Genomic DNA, 18,958 nt, shown 5'->3' on the forward strand with positions numbered 1-18,958 from the left:
ACTGCTGCCAGGAGTGATTTTCCTAAAACATAATTCCTCACAATATCCATGCTTGCTTAACAGCCTTCGCTGGCTCCCTGTAATTGACTATCTGATAAAGGTCCAAACTCCTATGTATATGAGGTGCTTCCTAAACTGGACCTCAACAGCCTGTCGCTTCATCTGCTAACTCAACTCTTTAGCTACAGCCATGAGGAATCTGGCCACAAGTTGTGGCCACTCTCACTTTCACATGTGCCACTTCCACTGCCTAGAACACCCTGGGCCCCCCAGTCTTCAACTCCTACTCATTCTTTAGGACTCAGCTCAAGCATCACATTTTTCAGGATGCATGAGGTATCCTTTTTTCCTCAATCTGTCAGAAATCCCTTTTCCATACTTTCACAGTGCTCAGTGCAATGCCTACCTGCCCTCTTAGATTAGCTATTATTTACAAAGCACCTACCGCGATCTTTACTCTTCAAGTTTTATCTTATTTCCACATGAGAAAACAGGTTTAGTGAGGTTGTTGTCCTACTAAGTGGTCAAGTAGATAACGGACTTCAGGTCTGACTTCAAAGTAATGGTCTCCTATTATACCAAAGTATCTCTCCAATACTTCCCACTGTGCACTGTAATTCTCTCCATAAGGGCAAGAGCAATTAACTGGGCCCTCCTTTGCATCTGTATCCCCACGTGTGGTGCTTGACACTTGACACTTGCTAAAGAATTGAGTTAGCAGATCAAGCGACAGTGTTTGCTCATCACAGGAAGACATGACAGGTGTGATCTAAGCAGAAGGAAACGGACTATGTCCCAAGCAGGTGTTCAATGAAGCCTTACTGAACGAATGTGTAAAGGAGATACTTTCTACCTTTTGGAAAGCGTATATTCATGTTGTGCCAACTAACATCTAACAATAAACATGTTGTGGGTTCGAAATGCTCATCTGTAGGAATCCAAGTTCTCTATATTTGCATCTCCCCTTCAGCAGCATTCCCGACTGATGAGGACCATGTCCACTGAAAGGCCACTCTCCTTACGGACAGTCGAGGGCTGAGTTTTTGTCCCTAACACCTCTGCACTTTCTCCTCTCCAGCTTTACACCTTCCTTATTCTACTAGGACCTGAGCTGAGAAGATCGAAACTCACGGCACGTCCCTAATATTTTCTAACTTCTGGCACATGTGAAGCCCTGGTGTTAGGAAACAGACTTAATTCTTCCCTGCACCGCTGTAGCCTCATTCAGGTCCTCCTCTCATCCTGTCGATCATAAGCGTCACCGGCTCTCTCACGGCTTGCCCTGACGCGCAGAGATCCGTGCTTGTGCTAAGTGAAAACGCTTTTTAGCGTGTACGAAAAGCGGCCGGTGGCCCCGGAAAACTTTTTTTTTTCCGACTCCAACATACCCTCCCCTGAAACTGATAAAGAAGCAAAATCCCGTTCACTCTAGCAGGCCCCTTCCAATCAGTGGTCCTCCAACCCCTCGAGCCTGAGAAGCCTGGCCCGCAAGCGCGGACCAAAGGCAGGCTGCCGGGGACGGTGGGAGCGCGGGCGACGGAGGAGGCCAAAGTCTCCGGTTATCCCTCGCACCCCTTACAGCCCTGGGCCTCATTCCCTCTCTCGCTGGTCCCTTACAGAGGTCGGATCAGCAGCTGGTCGCTCTCCTCAGCAGGAATCGCAGACATCCCGAAAGTGTGAGGGCGAAGCGGGGGCGGGGAACAGGTCGCCGGGGTCTTCCTAAATTGGAAGGTAAAGAAAGAAAGAAGAACCCCATCCACCAAGAGCACAACTTCCATCACTCCGGAGCCCGCGGCACTAGACTCCTCCCCTCGACTTCCGGTTGGGGGACGTCGCTTGCGAAGCTTCCCACCACTCGGGGTCCTGGAACCGGGGGCGGGACGTCAGGACTGCGCCTGCGCTTAGTCTCGGAGGCGGGGCCCGGCGGACGTGGGCAGGAGCGTTGGAAAAGCCGGCGCTGGAGCGGGAACGGGAGTAGCTGCCTGGGTGCCGGAGGCCGCGGCGCTCCCACGCGGACCCCGAAGCCCGCAACCGGAGGATGGGCCCGCGGCTGCGAGGTGAGCGCCCAGCCCTCGTCCCACTCGGGGCCGAGCTCGCGGAGGCCTGACGGGAACACGGCCCCGAGAGCGGCGCGGACGGCCGGGAAGGATGGGTGGGGCCGCAGGGAGGGCGGGGGAGGGATGCCTGGGCTCCGGCTGCGTTCTCTGCGGGTCCGCGCTCCCGGGGCGCGGGTGGAGGCGCCTGGAACCGCGGGTCGGGCGTGGGCGTTGTGGACTGTAGCTTCCGGAGCCGCTGCCAGCCGGGAGAGGAGGCAAGGCGGGCAGCGCGGGCCGTTTCCCTGCCTCTTCCTCTGCCTCGTTTCGGCCGCCTCCCGCCTCTCAGGGTCGGGGTTGTCTGTCCCCTTCGCTGTCACATCCTCCGCACCCAGCAGGTGGAAGGTGCTCCATCACGGTGACAGACAGGTGCCAAGCAGGCTGGCGTCTGGGAGGAACTTTGGAGCCGGCTCTCCCTAGGCCCTGAGCTTGGCCCCATCCGTCCTTACCCTGGTGACCCTGGGCAGGTCACTGACTCTTCGGGCGCTTTGGCATCCTCGTTTGAAAGGGGCTGTTATCCTTCAGGCTTGCTGGTCAGTGAGGGTGAGAGGGATCTGTGCACCTAGCACCGTGCATGGCACGTGGTAGGCGTTTGGTACTTGGGAATTGCTGTTGGGGTGTCACAGACACCCCAGAAAGTTCTCGGCTTCAGTAAGCGCGTCCCCTGCCAGGCGCCCTGGCTGTGCAGAGAGGAGTCCCTGAGCTCCGCCTTTGACCAGCGTGCAGCTGGGAGAGTGAGATCAGAGACCACAGCAGATCGTGGCGCTGTGATCAGGGGTACACTGAAGCTGTGGGTCCCTGAGCCCAGCCTTGAGATCCCAGGAAGGCCTGCAGCCTGAAAGGGGCCTTGAAAGGTAAGAGGTAGCCAAGTGCCTGAAAGGTGAAGGGTGTCCCGGGCGCTGCAAAGCAGGGGCGACTGGAGCATCGCCCTGAGAACCACGAGCAGCTTTGCCTTGCTGAGATCAATTAACTGTGCCCGGGTTGTGGAGGATGGAAGTGGAAAGGTGGTTAGGAGCTGCGTCCTGGAGGACCTGGCGTGTCCTGCTGAAGAACGTTGACTTTGATCTCTGACTTTGGAGAACCAGTGAAAGATTTTCAGCAGGCTAGTGGCATTAGATTTATGTTTGAAAGAAATCATTTTAATCGTTTTGGCTGCAGTGTGGGGTGGATTTAAAGTGTTAGGGAATCCAGTAGGACAAGGTCCCTTACCCACGCAATATCCTTGGGTTTGTGAATTCCTTAAATTCATGCCAAATTTTGTATGGATGTGTATTTTTGTAGGGTGAGTATCCATCACATTGATCAGATTCTAAAAAAATGGTGTCTGTGCCCATGGTCTAGGATGACATGGGGCCTGGTGGAGAGCTGGCTCAGAGAGCTCTTCCGGTGGGGTATACAGTGGGTCTTGGTGCCAGATTGGATATGGGGCCTGAAGGACAGCAAGGAATTCATGATTTCCTGGCTTCCCCCAGCAATAATAGAATTTCCTAACGGGGAGAGAAGAGGAGAGGAGCAGATCTGGAGGGGAGGATGATGGTTTCAGCTTGAGACATCTTTGCATTTGACGAGCCTGCGGAGCATCCAGTCGCCAATCAGGATCGTTGGCCTCATTTTGATGCATGAGTAATTTTGAGGCAAAAACGATTTGCTTGAGAACATGCATCAAAATTGCAGCAGATATCAAAGACTTTAATAAATGCTGCTTTTTCCTAAGCCCCCGGGTTGATGATGAAAAGAAAGCCTTAAGGAGTTGCTGAGGCATTGTGGTGTCATGATTTTCATATCAAGGGATTTGAGGAGACACTTCAGGATTGCACTAACAGTAGAATCACATTTTGTTTTTAAAATGTTTTGATTTAAAATTTAAATCATATTTAAAATTGTTACCTTTATGTAAATATGTATTTATATATACTGAAGTATCTGATGCTTAAATACGTTATATACATCAACATTTTAACCCATCAGCGCCATTAACATGGCACTTTATGCTGCTACATTAACCTCGTTTTGTGCAGGCCTTGGAATAAGGCTCTCCTGCCGTCTCTCACTGACTAGTGTCCTGTGCTGGTAAGGTTCTCCTTTGCAGCAATCACCCGCAGTCGTCTTCCAACGCATCTCTCTCTTTTTACTCTTATCCTATGGAGTTAGTTCCCTGCCTGGCAGCCAGGGTCGTTGTTTAAAAAACAGAAGACACCTAATTGTGTCGCTAAACTGCTTTTTAAAAGTCTCCATTCCGGAAGATCACAGCAGATAAGCAAAAAATAAATAAAAAAACCTTTAGAGTCTTCCTCTTAAAGTCCACTGTTATCACAGCCTGCCTGGCCTTCTGTGGCACTTTGTCTGGGCCCATTGCTGTCCTGCTCCCAGACAGCCTTGACTATTCCCTTGGGCGCCGTCTCCACCTGCACAGCATTGCCTCCAGGCTATTTATGGCTGCCCTCACTTCATTCAGAAAAAGATCTAGAGCATCTTTTTCTGGAATACCCACCCCTTCCTTCCTTCCGTCTGTGTCTCCTTAACTTCTCTTAGTTTTCCTCATAGCAGTTGTTTCCTAATAACATGTTCTATGTGTGTTTTTCTTGTTGGTGTGTCTCCTCCCGCTGAGAACAGCCTCCTTGAGGTCAGGGGCTTCGTTTGGTTCACTGATGCGTCCCTGGCATTTGGTAGGTGCTCACTGACTATCCAGAAATGAATGACTAAATCAGATTTTCCTGATACCCCACAGCAAAAACATAGAAATAAATCTGATGATGAGGCTGATTAAAAAGCTTGGACTCAGGGGTCAGACTCGGGCAAGTGGCCTAATGTCATCCCCTAGTAAGTGGGCTTAGAGTGGGGTCTCCAAATACAGAGAATCTCTGGGTTGCAGCAGGGGCTTTCATTGACTGCTGCCTGAGTCACTCATTCTTTTTCCTTCATCAGGTGCACTGTTTCTCTGAAAAGCATCGCCCAGGTCAGAATGAAAGGAAACTCTCTCTGCAGACCGCTGTATGTGGGACCTTGAAGACGGTCAAATAGTGTTCAATTCTATAGCAAGCAGATTTTCTTGTTCCCTCTGGAGAACCCAGTTTTTGGTAAAAATTGGTCAGGTTATCTTACTCATAAATCCTCTTGAAAGACATGTCACAGTTCCCTCATCTGTAAAAGGCAGATTACAGCCCACCTTCTGCGAGCCCCTTGAGGGTTAGAGCCCTGCAGAGTGTGTGCATATGGTTTGCCCTTAAAAAGCATCAGTAGAGCAAATGAATATGTCACAAGGTTATCATGAGGCTGTGACAGTGTAACTGTCCCGGGAGTTCTGTGAGCTATGCAGCTTCATATAGGTTAGTTAATGTGCCAAGTATAATCTATGCTCTCCTATGCAATCGGCAAGGATGAATCTTACGTTTCCAAGGCATTATTTATTAATTTCAAAAAAAGAAATGTGTAACATAGACTCTGGGAAGCAAGGTCATCTCCTTAGCTGCCCTTAGTAGAGAGGGGGGTGAGGCGCTGGCACCTAGGAAGGTCTTTGTGTCAGCTGTTACTTAAAGGCATTTCAAAACTTCCAGAAAAATGCACATTTCTGAGAGGTGTATATATCTTAACCCTACCAAGTATAGAATGTGAAGCTGAGAGGCTTACTGAATCTCAGTATCTCGGCTGAAAATCCAATGTGTTACAGCATATTTTGCTAAAATCTTGAATCCATTGAAGAGAAGTAAGGCCCTTGAAATTTTGAGAACTAGGCGACATGTCTAATACTTGAGAAAAGTGCTTTTCACACCTCTAGGCCAAGGTTTCTGCCTTTTTTTGCTTATTGGGTTAATTTTTTGTAATTTAATAGGAAAGAATGAAAAGGAATAGTATCCAAGGGAAAGGTTTTATGTTTTATAGAAAAGGAACACACCCATAGAACTGGAAGGAATTGATGATTTTTATTTCTATTATGCATAAAGTGATTTAATGTTGCATTTCCTGATGTAGCTGTAACCAATATCAAAGTTGCTTTTCCTGGCTGGGCATGGTGGTTCACACCTGTAATCCCAGCACTTTGGGAGGCCAAGGGGGGAGGATCACCTGAGAGCAGGAGTTTGAGACCAGCCTGGCCAACATGGCAAGATCCTGTCTCTACAAAAAATGAAATTAGCTGAGTATAGTGGCACATGCCTGTAGTCCCAGCGACTCGGGGAGGCTGAGGTGGGAGGATCACTTGATCCCAGGAGGTTGAGACTGCAGAGAGCCATGTTTGTGCCACTGCACTCCAACCTGAGTAAGAGCAAGACTCTGTCTCTTAAAAAAAAAAAAAAAGTTGCTTTTCCCGATGTAACTATCACCAATATTTGTTTTTTCAGGGGATCTTCTCTGGATCAAGAAATGGTGGTGAAAAATGTTTCGCAAAGGCAAAAAACGACACAGTAGTAGCAGTTCCCAAAGTAGCGAAATCAGTACTAAGAGCAAGGTAGGGAAATGGAATTTGGAACAGAGTCATAAAGCAGGGAGAGTTTTGTTTCTTCTAGCTGATATTGTATGGAGGATACTGACCATGGGCAGACCTCCTGATAATCTTCAAACTAGGTGTGTTTTTACATTTACTTTTTGCACTAGAGATGCATTCTATGCTTAGCTTCATTTTATCTGTTTTGGTAGGTTTTCTGAAATTCTTAAATCCATTAAACTAGATGGGACATGACCCATCTAGTTTGGTCTCGTTGAAATAAGCACTGATTTAAAAAATTTTGAAATGATAGAAATTGCAGGCATTAAGGGGCTGGACCTCTTGAATTCTAGGGCTTGTGGTGTGCATAATGAGTTTCACTTAAGAGTGAGATGGGCAGATACCTGTATACTAGAGAGTTCGAATGCTGTTGGAAGGTAAGCATGGATTTAGTTCATGCCGAACAAACCTTTGAGGAGCTATTCAACTGGCAACTTTTGTCTCAAAGAATGAAGTGATTTCTTTTTGACTGACAGATATTTTTCAATATAAGAGTACAAAGATAGCTGCATTATATTTGTTCTAGGTTTTTGACACCAATTTTGTTGGTGTTTAGAAGAATAGCATTTTTATTTCTACCTCCTGGACAATGGCACGTGAACACTCATTCATTCACCGAGTATTTACTGAGCACGGCTGTATGCCAAACTCTGTTTAAGGGGCATAAAATAGAGTGGTTAGGGGGAGGGAAAAAATCCCTGGCCCCAGAGCTTCCATTTCAGATGGGGCAGAAAATACTGAAGAAATAAGTAAAATAGAGAGTTTCAGATGGTGGAAACTAACACGGGAGGAAGAAACTACAGGAATGGACGGGGTGGGAGATTGGGAGAGGGGCAGTGTTCAACAGTCTGGTAGAAAAGGTCTTATTTTCAGGCCGGGCACAGTGGCCCATGCCTTTGGGAGCCAAGGTGGGCAGATCACCTGAGGTCAGGAGTTTGAGACCAACCTGGCCAAAATGGTGAAACCCCATCTCTACTAAAAATACAAAAATTAACTGGGCGTGGTGGCACACACCTGTAGTCCCAGCTACTCGGGAGGCCGAGACAGGAGAATTGCTTGAACCAGGAGGCGAAGGTTGCGGTGAGCCAAGATCACACCACTGGACTCCAGCCTGGGCGACAGAGCAAGATTCTGTCTCAAAGAAAAGAGAAGGTCTTATTTTATTTATTTTTTTCCTGCTCCTCCTCCCGAGAAAAGGCCTTGTTTTCTTGGTGGCATTTGAGCAGGGGCCTAGAGGAGAAGTGGGGCCATGATAAGATCTGGAAGGATCGTGGTTCAGGGAGAGGAGAGAGCAAAGGCCCATGGGAGGAGCGAGCCTGTGTGTTTAGGGGGCAGTAGGGAGACCAGCGTGTCCTGGGCAGGGCAGGTGCAGGTGTTGTGAAGACCTGGGATTTTACTCTGAGAAGTAAAGCGGGGGCACCTGGGGCCAGGGAGTGACAGAATCTTACGTAAGTTTTGTTGGGGGTCACTTTGGCCACTATGAGCAGGGCAAGGGCAGGAGCAGAGACTGCTGGGGAGGATGTGGTAAGAACCTGAGAGATGATGGGGGCTTGGACGGGGTGTGAAGGAAGTGCTAAGACCTCAGGTTCTGCAGAGAGTTCCAGGTGGGCACTCATGGGACCTGTGGATGGATGACGATGGCTTGTGGAGTATGCGGAAAAGAGTCATCAAAGCTTAAAGCCTTAAGATAGCAGGTGCTGTGGGAGGCAGAAAAAGTGATTCACTCCAGGTGTTTCTGCCTGGATGCCAGATACCACTTGAGACATGATTGATACCCAGAGACAGTGACTAATTCAGAGAACACGAAGGTGTGTGAGGTAATGACAAATACTGCTTCGGGGATTCCGAGACTGGGGAGATGATAGGCCTAAAGTTGTGGAGGAAGTTGTATTAGTTGGAGTTCTCCAGAGAACCAGTAGGATGTGTTTCTATCCTAGAGAGAGATTTTGTTGTATTTTCAAGGTTTATTTTGAAGAATTGGCTGATGTGACTGTGGGGGCTGCAAGTCCGCAATCTGCAGGGCGGGCGGGCTGGAGACCCCTGGGAGTGGAAGTGGCAGCTTGAGCCCAAAGGCAGCCTGGAGGCAGCTGGAGGCAGACTCTCCTCCTCGGGAGCCTGAGTCTTTTTCCTTTAAGGCCTTCACCTGCTTGGATGAGGCCCACCCACACTGTGGAGGGTCCTCTGCTGTGCTCCCTGTCTGCTGGGGTAGACGTTAATCTCATTTAAAGAAACACCTTCACGGCAATGTCTTGACTTGTATTTGACCAAATATCTGGGTACTTAGCCCAGAGAAGTTGATATATAAAATTAACCATCACAGAAGTCTTCCCGAAAAAAGCGGTTAGTGAATGAGACCTTAAAATATATGGGTCAAATAGGCATAAATGAGGAATACAGGTCAAATAGGCATAAATGAGGAAGGGAGTTAGACATCCCAGGCACAGGCAGGAAGCTGGAGGCCGAGTCCGGTCTGAACAGCCTCTTCATGATTTTCCACCCTTGTGAGCGCTCTAATTTTAAAGCTGTGTGTTCACTCAGTCCCAGGACCAGGGTGAGGCACAGCATGGAAGGAGGCGTCTCACAGGGTCGCACAAGGCCCCCTCAGGAGATGCCTCCCTAGACTTTTCATCCTGGGTGCCTGCCGGCCTCCCATGCCCCACATGTGCCATGCTGTTAAATAACAGCCACACGTGAATGAGACAGAGACACACGACTGCCACTCAGTTTCCAGTCAGGGCAGGGTGAGCTGGCATATCTCGGCGTGGCGGAGCTGGTGGGTGGCGTTGTAACCAGAAGCACAGAAACCTGACATTGTAGGAGTCCTGTGCAGCCGTAGAATGGGGAAGCGAACCATGTTCTTGGAAGTTTTTGAACTCCTGGAACTGGTCAACACAGAACCTCCCTACTGCCACTTCCTCAGCCTTAAGCGTGAGGACTCCGCAGGGGAATCTCACCTGTGTGGCCCAATGTCTTGTTTTATTTTTATTTTTGGAGACGGAGCCTCGCTCTGTCACCCAGGCTGGAGTGCAGTGGCGTGATCTCGGCTCACTGCAACCTCTGCCTCCGGGTTCAAGCAATTTTCCTGCCTCAGCCTGCCAAGTAGCTGAGACTATAGGCATGTGCCACCACGCCTGGCTAATTTTTGTATTGTGTTTTGTTGTTGTTGTTTGTTTTGAGACGGAGTTTCGCTCTTATTGCCTAAGCTGGAGTGCAGTGGCGTGATCTCAGCTCACTGAAACCTCTGACTCCCAGGTTCAAGCGATTCTCATGCCTCAGCCTCCTGAGTAGCTGGGATTATAAGCACCCGCCACCGTACCCAGCTAAGTTTTGTATTTTTGGTTAGAGACGGGGTTTTACCATGTGGGCCAGGCTGGTCTCGAACTCCTGACCTCAGGTGATCCACACCCCTCAGCCTCCCAAAGTGCTGGGATTACAGGTGTGAGCCACCATGCCCAGCTGTATTTTTTTTTTTTAGTAGAGACGGGGTTTCACCACGTTGGCCAGGCTGGTTTCGAACTCCTGTCCTCAGGTGATCCACCCGCCTCAGCCTCCCAAAGTACTGGGATTACAGGTGTCAGCCACCACGCCCGGCCACAGAATATTATTTCTAAAGAAATTGGGAATATAGCTCTGAGGAACAAACTCCCTTTACATATCATTCTATTTTGCTCAACAGTTGTGTTGTTTTTTTGTGACAGTTCACATGATAGTCTACTCTTCTCTGCCAGTTAGCCCCTGAATTCCTGCTGCAGGCCAGACATGAGTTGGAATAATTGCAGAAGCACTGGACCGGAGACCTAGAATTAAGAGACCTAGGTTTGAGATCGGAGCCATTTACTAGATGTTACCTTGGATAAGTCACTAAACGTCTCTGTCTCCTTCCTCGTTTATTAAGCAGGGATCATGGTCCTTGCCTGGCTTTCTGCACAGGGTTTGTTTTGGGTTCAGTGGAACTAATGTGAAAGCAAGGCGAGATGTTCACAAGAATATTCTTAGAAGGCATCTTGTAAGGAGGTGGTGGTAATGGCTTCGATTTAGACTAAGAATATTGCCACCACGTTTATCCAATATTATGTCGTGGGACGAACGAACAGTTGGGATTATGTGATTTTTTTTTTTTTTGAAGTTTGTTGCAGAATTTGTCTTAAGAAAAATCTGTCACAGTCGATATGCCTGAATAATTGGCATGATTTCGTATATGTCAGCTCAACTCTAATAAATAATTTGAATGGGTTAGAGGACTTCAGAGAAGACACGGCTGCTTCTGTGGAGGTTTTTTACTTGTTTTTCTGTTTCTCAGTCTGTAGATTCTAGCCTTGGGGGTCTTTCACGATCCAGCACGGTGGCCAGCCTCGACACAGATTCCACCAAAAGCTCAGGTACAGAAAAGGGTTGGATCATTGATTGTCTGTGCTTTTCACTGATGTTCTTGTGGTTTTACTGGGGTAGCGCGAGTTCTTCAGTATTTGTGGCTTTCTTCCTCTCCTTTGCCACTTTTGACAAGAGTTTAGAAGTGGGCCCAGATTTGGTGGGACATGGGCTGAGGGTGTGGTGTGATTGGGGAACCACATAGCCTTTGGAGATTGGCACAGGCACATGGGCAAACTGGAAGTTTCAAAATAGTTTTTAAAGAAATGAGGTGGCAATAAATACATACACCTACTATGTACCCACAAAAATTAAAAGAAATGGGGTGGCAGAAGGTGAATTCCATTGGACTTACGTTGTCTATGGGGAATAGGGCAAATATCTTGGTGATTAAAGGGCTAAGGAGCCATTCATTTACCCCAAGGAACCCAGAGATTCACCAGCTCATGACCACCACCAACACAAGTAATTAAGGGGAGGATCTGGCCCAGACCCTTGTAGATATTTATGCAGCTGCCCAAAATTAGTAGATCCTTAGAAACAGGCTGGGCGTGTTGGCTCACGCCTATAATCCCAGCACTTTGGGAGGCCAAGGCAGGTGGATCACCTGAGGTCAGGAGTTTGAGACTAGCCTGGCCAACATGGTGAAACCCCGTCTCTACTAAAAATACAAAAAATTAGCTGGGCGTGGTGGCGCATGCTTGTAATCCCAGCTACTCGGGAGGCTGAGGCAGGAGAATTGCTTGAACCCAGAGGTGGAGGTTGCAGTGAGCTGCGAATCACACCACTGCACTCCAGCCTGGGCGACAGAACGAGACTCCGTCTCAAAAAAAAAAAGAAAAGAAATCAAGAGGTGACTTCTAACCCAAGCTCCCTAAGTAGCTGGTGGCTAACTGGAAATATATTCATTTTCTTGTCCAAATTCCTCTTTTTCTCTCAGGAATTGTCCTAGTGAATCTGTAACAGAGAATGTTGGAGCATTAAGTCCATTGTCTTTACTGCCAAATGCCTTTAAAATTATTAAAGTTGTGGGCATCTTTTTATTACATAACCTAAAAGTAATCATATAGTATTTCCTTAATATGGTTGAGATTGTAAGTCGTTTGTAGTAGTTTTTGTATTGGCTAGATTTTGTGGCACACACACAACTCTTCAACCGTTGCTGTTAGGTTAAGAGACTTCCTGCCTGGCATTATTCCATCGACATTAAAAAGAAAAACTATGTGGTCTTTTCTGATGGAATGGTAGAGGAAGAGTAGGCTTCCTGAATGAGGAAAGAAAGCTAACATGGTAGGCCAGGCACGGTGGATCATGCCTGTAATTCCAGCACTTTGGGAGGCCAAGGTGGGAGGATCGCTTGAGCCCAGGAGTTTAAGACCAGCCTAGGCAATGTAGTGAGACCCTGTCTCTACAGGGGAAAAAAATGGTGAAGAGGGACAAAGAACCAAAAATAAATATCATGCATCAAAAAGGTAATCATTATGTAGTAACCTTTTCTTTACTGTTTGTTTTGAAGGGAAGGTTAATATTTATTCCTATTATTGAGACCTTTGTATATTATATTTAGTATACCATGAGTCATAAAGGGTTAGTGAAATTTTAAGTTCTTCCCCATTATATACAAATATTTTGCATTATAAAATTTGTAATTAGTGGTTGTGTTCTAATGACTGTCTGGTTTTTATTTGGGAAGGGACTGAGGATACCCTGTAATGCAGATATTTCTTCTGAAGTCTTACCACTTTTCTTTCATCTTTAGGACAAAGCAACAATAATTCAGATACCTGCGCAGAATTTCGAATAAAATATGTTGGTGCCATTGAGAAACTGAAACTCTCTGAGGGAAAAGGCCTTGAAGGGCCATTAGACCTGATAAATTATATAGACGTTGCCCAGGTAAAAAAAAAAAAAAAAAATTCCTTAACTCTCTGGTTCTGAGAGTCTGGGGAGCCAGCTCGTGGCTTTGGGGCAAAGGCTCACTCCTCGGGTCCACTGGGTGCCGCTCCACTTGCTCTGGACTGGAAGCCCCCGCATCACCACTGCACATGTGCGTGAGCGCTGAGCCGCGTAGGAACACGGGCGCCGTTCCTTCCTTCCAACACGGTACTTTTTTTTTTTTTTTGAGACGGAGTTTCGCTTTTGTTGCCCAGGCTGGAGTGCAATGGCATGATCTTGGCTCACTGCAATCTCTGCCTCCCGGGTTCAAGCAATTCTCCTGCCTCAGCCTCCCGAGTAGTTGGGATTACAGGCGCCCGTCACCATGCCCAGCTAATTTTGTACTTTTAGTAGAGACAGGGTTTCTCCATGTTGGTCAGGCTGGTCTTGAACTCCCGACCTCAGGTGATCTGCCCACCTCGGCTTCCCAAAGCGCTGGGATTGTAGGCGTGAGCCACTGCGGCCGGCCCACAGTACTTTTTAATTTTTTTTTTTTTTTTTGAGATGGAGTCTTGCTCTGTTGCCCAGGCTGGAGTGCAGTGGTGCGATCTCAGCTCATTGCAACCTCCGCCTCCCAGGTTCAAGAGATTCTCCCACCTCAACCACCTGAGTAGCTGGGATTATAGGCGCTGGCCACCATGCCTGGCTGATTTTTGTATTTTTAGCAGAGATGGGGTTTCACCATGTTGGTCAGGCTCGTCTCGAACTCCTGCCCTTGTGATTCACCCGCCTCGGCCTCCCAAAGTGTTCGGATTACAGGCGTGAGCCACCACACCTGGTGAATCCTTTTTTTTTTTTTTTTTGAGACAGTCTTGCTCTGTCACCCAGGCTGGAGTGCAGTGGCGTGATCTCGCCCCACTGCAACCTCCACCTCTCGGGTTCGAGCGATTCTCCTGCCTCAGCTTCCTGAGTAGCTGGGACTACAGGCGCGTGCTGCCACACCCGGCTAATTTTTCGTATTTTAGTACAGATGGGGTTTCACTGTGTTGCCCAAGCTGGTTGTGAACCCCTGACCTCAAGTGATCCACCTGCCTCTGCCTCCGAAAATGCTGGGATTACAGGCCTGAGCCACTGTGCCTGGCCTATTAATACTTTCTTTATGGGGCTGATCAATCCTATTTAAATGAGGAGCTGATTGTGGTATTGTGGTGACTGGTTATATTCCTTAGGTTCTTCTTTTAAAATAATCTGGCACAACCTCACCGTACCACCATCAGACCAGTTTTGTCTCTGAATAATCTAATTCATAATGATGTCGACCTAACATATCTGTTTATTCATGCAAGGTTTCTAACAAGAATTGAGATGAGTGAGTTTCAAAAAGATAAAATCAAGACGATAAAAAATAATCATCATGAAGGAAAATTAAGAAGGAAAATTAAATCAAAAGTATAAGGTGTAAACTATATAAGCATGAAATTTTATAAAATCTGTACCCTTGCCAGTGGTGGAAGTGCATGAGCCAAAAGACTTAGTGAATTCGGAAAGTAAATTGAAAGTAAATTGTTTCTGGAGTTTCTAGAAAACGAAATTACATTTTTATGTGCGCATTAAAAGAGGGATATTACTGCAATAAAAAGATTCCTTAACTTCAGAGAGTGTTAATCTGAAGAATGTGTAATCTCTTAAATCATGGAGAATGAGAATATGAAATATAACGTGGCAGGGCATGGTGGCTCACGCCTGTAATCCCAGCATTTTGGGAGGCAGAGTGGGGAGATCACCTGAACCCAGGAGTTCAAAACCAGCCTGGGCAACACAGTGAGACCTCGTTTCTACAAAAAAAAAATTTTAAATTGTTGAGTGCAGTGGCTCATGCCTGTACGTTGGGAGGCCAAGGCGGGCAGATCACTTGAGGCCAAGAGTTCAGGACCAGCCTGGCCAATATAGCAAAAACCCCATCTCTACTAAAAATACAAAAATCAGCTGGGCGTGGTGGTGCACGCCTATAATCCCAGCTAATCCGGAGGCTGAGGTTGAACTGCTTGCTTGAACTCAGGAGGCAGAGGCTGCAGTGAGCCAAGATTGTGCCACTGCACTCTAGCCCTGGGTGACATAGTGAGACTGTCTCAAACAAAAAAAACACCCACCTGGGCAAGACCCCGTCCCTACAAAACATCTAAAAAATTCAGCTGAGTGTGGTGTTATGCACTGGTAGTCCCAGATACTCAGAAGGCCAAGGCAGGGGGATTCCTTGAGCCCAGGAGGTCAGGGTTGCAGTGAGCCATCATTCTATCACTGCACTCTAGCCTGGGTGACAAAACAGTGAGACCGTCTCAAAAAATCTGAAATGAAGTTTCATATCTTTATGAAAGTAAAGGAAGATACTTATGTCTGAAGGACAACATCAGTGAATCTAAATTGCCATTTAAGAGAGAACTCGGGCTGGGCATGGTGGCTCAGGTCTGTAATTCCAGCACTTTGGGAGGCTGAGGTGGGCGGATCACGAGGTCAGGAGATCGAGACCATCCTGCCTAACACGGTGAAACTCCATCTCTACTAAAAATACAAAAAAATTAGCTGGGCGTGGTGGCGCGTGCCTGTAATCCCAGCTACTCGGGAGACTTGAGGCATGAGAATTGCTTGAACCTGGGAGGCGGAGGTTGCAGTGAGCCGAGATCGCGCCACTGCACTACAGCCTGGGTGACAAGAGCGAAACTCCGTCTCAAGAAAAAAAGAACTCATGGTAGTCTGGACGAGTGAAATTATTATCCAGCATTTGTTGGAAATGTAAAGTCATTCCAACAAACTACATTAAGTCCTCTGGTAACCTCGTTGATTGGTTCTTGGAAAACCATCTAGATTAGTTCCTCCAGTATCTCGTTTTTCAAGGTCATTTTGTTACAATGTTTTATGATGCTGAAGAGAAAAAAAAATGGTTTTGTTATATGCATGGTTTCTCTTGAAGTTGTAGTTTCCAAGAACGAGCCGCAATGTTCAGTGTGGTCTTACCATAAAAGCAATAACCGGTTTGAGTGTTGTACTGAAGGATCAATTATTTTCCTCTCAAAAATACACCAGCATTATTTGCATTCCTATAAGGACTGCTCGATTTCTCATATCACCATAGAATTTTTGCTTGCTAAAATTCCAGTATTGACAGTAGCATGACTGTTATCCCATACCGTGATTCTTGGAATTGCTTTAAACCTACTGTGGGAAGCAGTTGGGAAGAGGGTACTGTGACATTGTGGATGCAACTTATTTACTATGATTTCTTTAATGTGAGCAAGTGGTTCCTCAAAACCATTTACAGTATGGAACATCCATAGGTTGCCAACAGTGTCTTATGTTAGGGAAGACGAAATAGGTGGTATTCCGGTCTGGGAGCTGAGACTGGATCGTCCAGTAGGGAAGCCGTCAGGGATTATCTGCCGTTTCTGAGTAGCTCAAAACTCCGATTCATGTTTTTGTGAGTGGAGTAACTGCTCATCAGCAGCACTTGCCAGCCCAAAGCCCTGAGGCCTGGGATCACCAGACACGCCTTCCCATCTGGGCAGGGTATGTGGGCTCTGCTTCCTGATCATCCCACGTGCTAACACTGGTCCACGCTATGGAAGTGAAGACCTTAATTTTTCTAATGTAGATATTTTAACCTCAGCAGGATCTGTGAGAGGCAGCTCAGTTTGTAATTAGGATTAACACCAAGACAGACAACATGCATGAAAGGGATGGATGTGAATTTTGCTCAGAGTTGTGGGCTGTAAAAATGGGGCTGGGCACAGTGGCTCATGCCTGTAATGCCAGCACTTTGGGAGACCAACTTGGGAGAGTTACCTGAGGCCAAGAAGAGTTCAAGACCAGCCTAAGGCAGTACCATCTGTATTTAAAAATAAATTAATGGCCCACACGGTGGCTCATGCCTGTAATCCCAGCATTTTGGGAGGCTGTGGTGGGCGGATCACTTGAGGTCAGGAGTTCACGACCAGCCTGGCCAACGTGATGAAATACAATCCATCTGTACTAAAAATACAAAAACTAGCCAGATGTGCTCACTTGAACCCAGGAGGCAGAGGTTGCACCGAGCTGAGATCATGCCACTGCACTACAGCCTGGGTGACAGAGTGAGACTCTGTCTCAGAAATAAACTTTTTTTAAATGGGGGGAAATGTGTCTTCTGCCTCTGTGGAGAGAAACTCTTGCCTGGCTCTGTACCCCACATTCTTTAAAGGGTTTGGGCTTGTGATGGCCAGATACTCGAGTAGTCAGAAATAAGACTATAATGTAATTTTAATCTTTATCATATACTTTATTTTTACTTTAAAGCAAGACGGAAAGTTGCCTTTTGTTCCTCCAGAGGAAGAATTTATTATGGGAGTTTCCAAGTATGGCATAAAAGTATCAACATCAGATCAATATGTAAGTAATATAATTTATTAAGAAAATTATGTTTTAGATAACAGGGAATTCAGGCCATTAAGAGCCCCCTTCTAATTAGAGCCACTCCTGTTTGCAGTGATTGGTTTGTAAACAGTCCTGGCAGTTGGTCTTAAACGTGACCAATTTCTTAGGGTGAATAGGGGCCTCCTTTTCTCTCCTGTGTTGGAAGGGTCCATGCAACCTGTCCCCAACCCCCAAACTCACACAGATGCCTCCGGATGCATTTTCAACCAAGGGCCCCTCATCAATTAAGAGTAGCTGTCAGCTTGGAAGGTGGGCACAGACACTGGGATAGTCAGTTTAGATCACTCCACTCCTGTCTTGCTGGGATTTAAAAAGGCGTGATCCTGAAGGCAAATTGCCCAAGACTGAGCATACAGGAACATCCCTTGGGGTGAGAAACCTATGGATATGCTGTTTCAAGCCTCACTCTGCCTGGGAGGGTGTGTCATTAGGACTGACAAACATGTGAGTCCTGATCTCTCGGAATCTTTCCTGACTGCTGCAGGATGTTTTGCACAGGCATGCTCTCTACTTAATAATCCGGATGGTGTGTTACGATGATGGTCTCGGGGCGGGAAAAAGCTTACTGGCTCTGAAGACCACAGATGCAAGCAATGAAGAATACAGCCTGTGGGTTTATCAGTGCAACAGCCTGGTGAGACTTTGTTACTTTGGTTAGCTGCTTACTGGTCGTCGCAAAACCCAGGGACTACTGTTGTTTTTGAAGGTTGAAGAAATACGATCCATTATATATGGAATATCTGGCCTGGGGATAGGGAATGAATATTAGGCTGGAGGTCAGCCAGCTGGCAAGACAGCGCAGGTGTGTGAACCATTTCTGTTAGGGCCAGTGGCAGCACTCACTCGTGCCTGGATTTAAAAGGTAAACAAAGCAGCTGAGGAAAAGCGTATCCTCCAGGGGCCAAAGGCTCCCTCCATTTCCGAAAGCTGTTGCTGTCCTAGACTGCGTGATCAGCCTTCTCAGGCTGCAGTCGCTGTTTGCTCCTCTCTGAAGGAGGGCAAAGGGCCCACGTGCAGGGAAGCTCATAGTGTGGGTTCCACTGACCTAGGCAGGCATGTGTTGTCAGCTTGCTTAGGAGAGGTCTTAAGAGGGTTAGGTGTGTGCCTCTGCTAGCCAAATTAAGTTCATGAAGAGATCAGCGAATGTTGCTCTTACTCTATCTTTTCACGTTATGTAGGAACAAGCACAAGCCATTTGCAAGGTTTTATCCACTGCTTTTGACTCTGTATTAACATCTGAGAAACCTTGAATCCTGCAATCAAGAAGTCAACTTCATCTGAAAGTTCAGCTGTTTTTAATCTGCGGTGCTGAAGTGTTATGCAAATAATGAAGTGATCCCTTGCTCTAGGTTTTCTGAAGAAGATGGATTGTGTAAAATGCTGATCATTTATTAAAATGTGTCATATTACAGTGAGTTAACTCTCAATGAAGTCATCTACTTTCTGGGATAAAAAAACTTCATTTGTCTTTTTCAAGTTCAAATAAGCTTAACCTAAGTGTCACAGAAGCCTAGGTGTCCCAGAGGTCCTTTCAGTGACAAACACCGAAGGCCTGCCTGAGGAAGACTGATGACATGTGTTCCGTAGTGGCTTCCCAGTGACGTGGGATCACTGGCATGGACCTCTCTCCGGCAGAGGTGTGGACAGGTAGACCAGGATTCATGCTGGTTTGCAACAG

At 47.0% G+C, this 18,958-nt stretch overlaps 3 protein-coding genes across 8 annotated transcripts in view; 1 reads left to right on the forward strand and 2 right to left on the reverse strand.

Moving 5' to 3' along the window:
- Positions 1 to 1,936, reverse strand: part of CPSF3 (cleavage and polyadenylation specific factor 3) — a 51,750-nt gene extending 49,814 nt beyond the window's left edge. For both annotated transcript variants that reach the window (XM_050753903.1, XM_050753904.1), the window contains exon 1: positions 1,618 to 1,936. In XM_050753903.1, coding sequence (XP_050609860.1) covers positions 1,618 to 1,778 — 161 coding nt within the window. In that variant the 5' untranslated portion in view covers positions 1,779 to 1,936. The remainder of the gene's footprint in view (positions 1 to 1,617) is intronic.
- Positions 1 to 18,958, reverse strand: part of IAH1 (isoamyl acetate hydrolyzing esterase 1 (putative)) — a 359,243-nt gene that overhangs the window by 64,965 nt on the left and 275,320 nt on the right. The gene's annotated exons all lie outside the window — the stretch shown is intronic.
- ITGB1BP1 (integrin subunit beta 1 binding protein 1) lies at positions 1,916 to 18,691 on the forward strand. Of its 5 annotated transcripts, none has more exons than XM_050753958.1 (9): positions 1,916 to 2,057; positions 4,707 to 4,759; positions 5,019 to 5,170; positions 6,431 to 6,537; positions 10,874 to 10,952; positions 12,701 to 12,837; positions 17,143 to 17,235; positions 17,765 to 17,914; positions 18,459 to 18,691. In XM_050753958.1, exons 4-9 carry the CDS (start codon positions 6,466 to 6,468, stop codon positions 18,528 to 18,530), a joined length of 603 nt encoding a protein of 200 aa, XP_050609915.1. In that variant the 5' UTR covers positions 1,916 to 2,057; positions 4,707 to 4,759; positions 5,019 to 5,170; positions 6,431 to 6,465; the 3' UTR covers positions 18,531 to 18,691. The 5 variants fall into 5 exon arrangements, with proteins under 5 accessions (XP_050609915.1, XP_050609916.1, XP_050609914.1 ...); XM_050753959.1 differs by having other exon boundaries at positions 5,019 to 5,084; XM_050753955.1 differs by lacking the exon at positions 4,707 to 4,759 and having other exon boundaries at positions 1,932 to 2,057.

The sequence above is a fragment of the Macaca thibetana genome, chromosome 13, assembly GCF_024542745.1.
Source record: "Macaca thibetana thibetana isolate TM-01 chromosome 13, ASM2454274v1, whole genome shotgun sequence".
Lineage (NCBI taxonomy): Eukaryota > Metazoa > Chordata > Mammalia > Primates > Cercopithecidae > Macaca > Macaca thibetana.

Coding starts and splice junctions, on each gene's coding strand:
- ITGB1BP1 (XM_050753958.1), top strand. CDS start 6,466: ATGTTTCGCAAAGGCAAAAAACGACACAGTAGTAGCAGTTCCCAAAGT. Junction 6,538..10,873: donor AAATCAGTACTAAGAGCAAG/GTAGGGAAATGG, acceptor TCTGTTTCTCAG/TCTGTAGATTCTAGCCTTGG. Junction 17,915..18,458: donor TTTATCAGTGCAACAGCCTG/GTGAGACTTTGT, acceptor CACGTTATGTAG/GAACAAGCACAAGCCATTTG.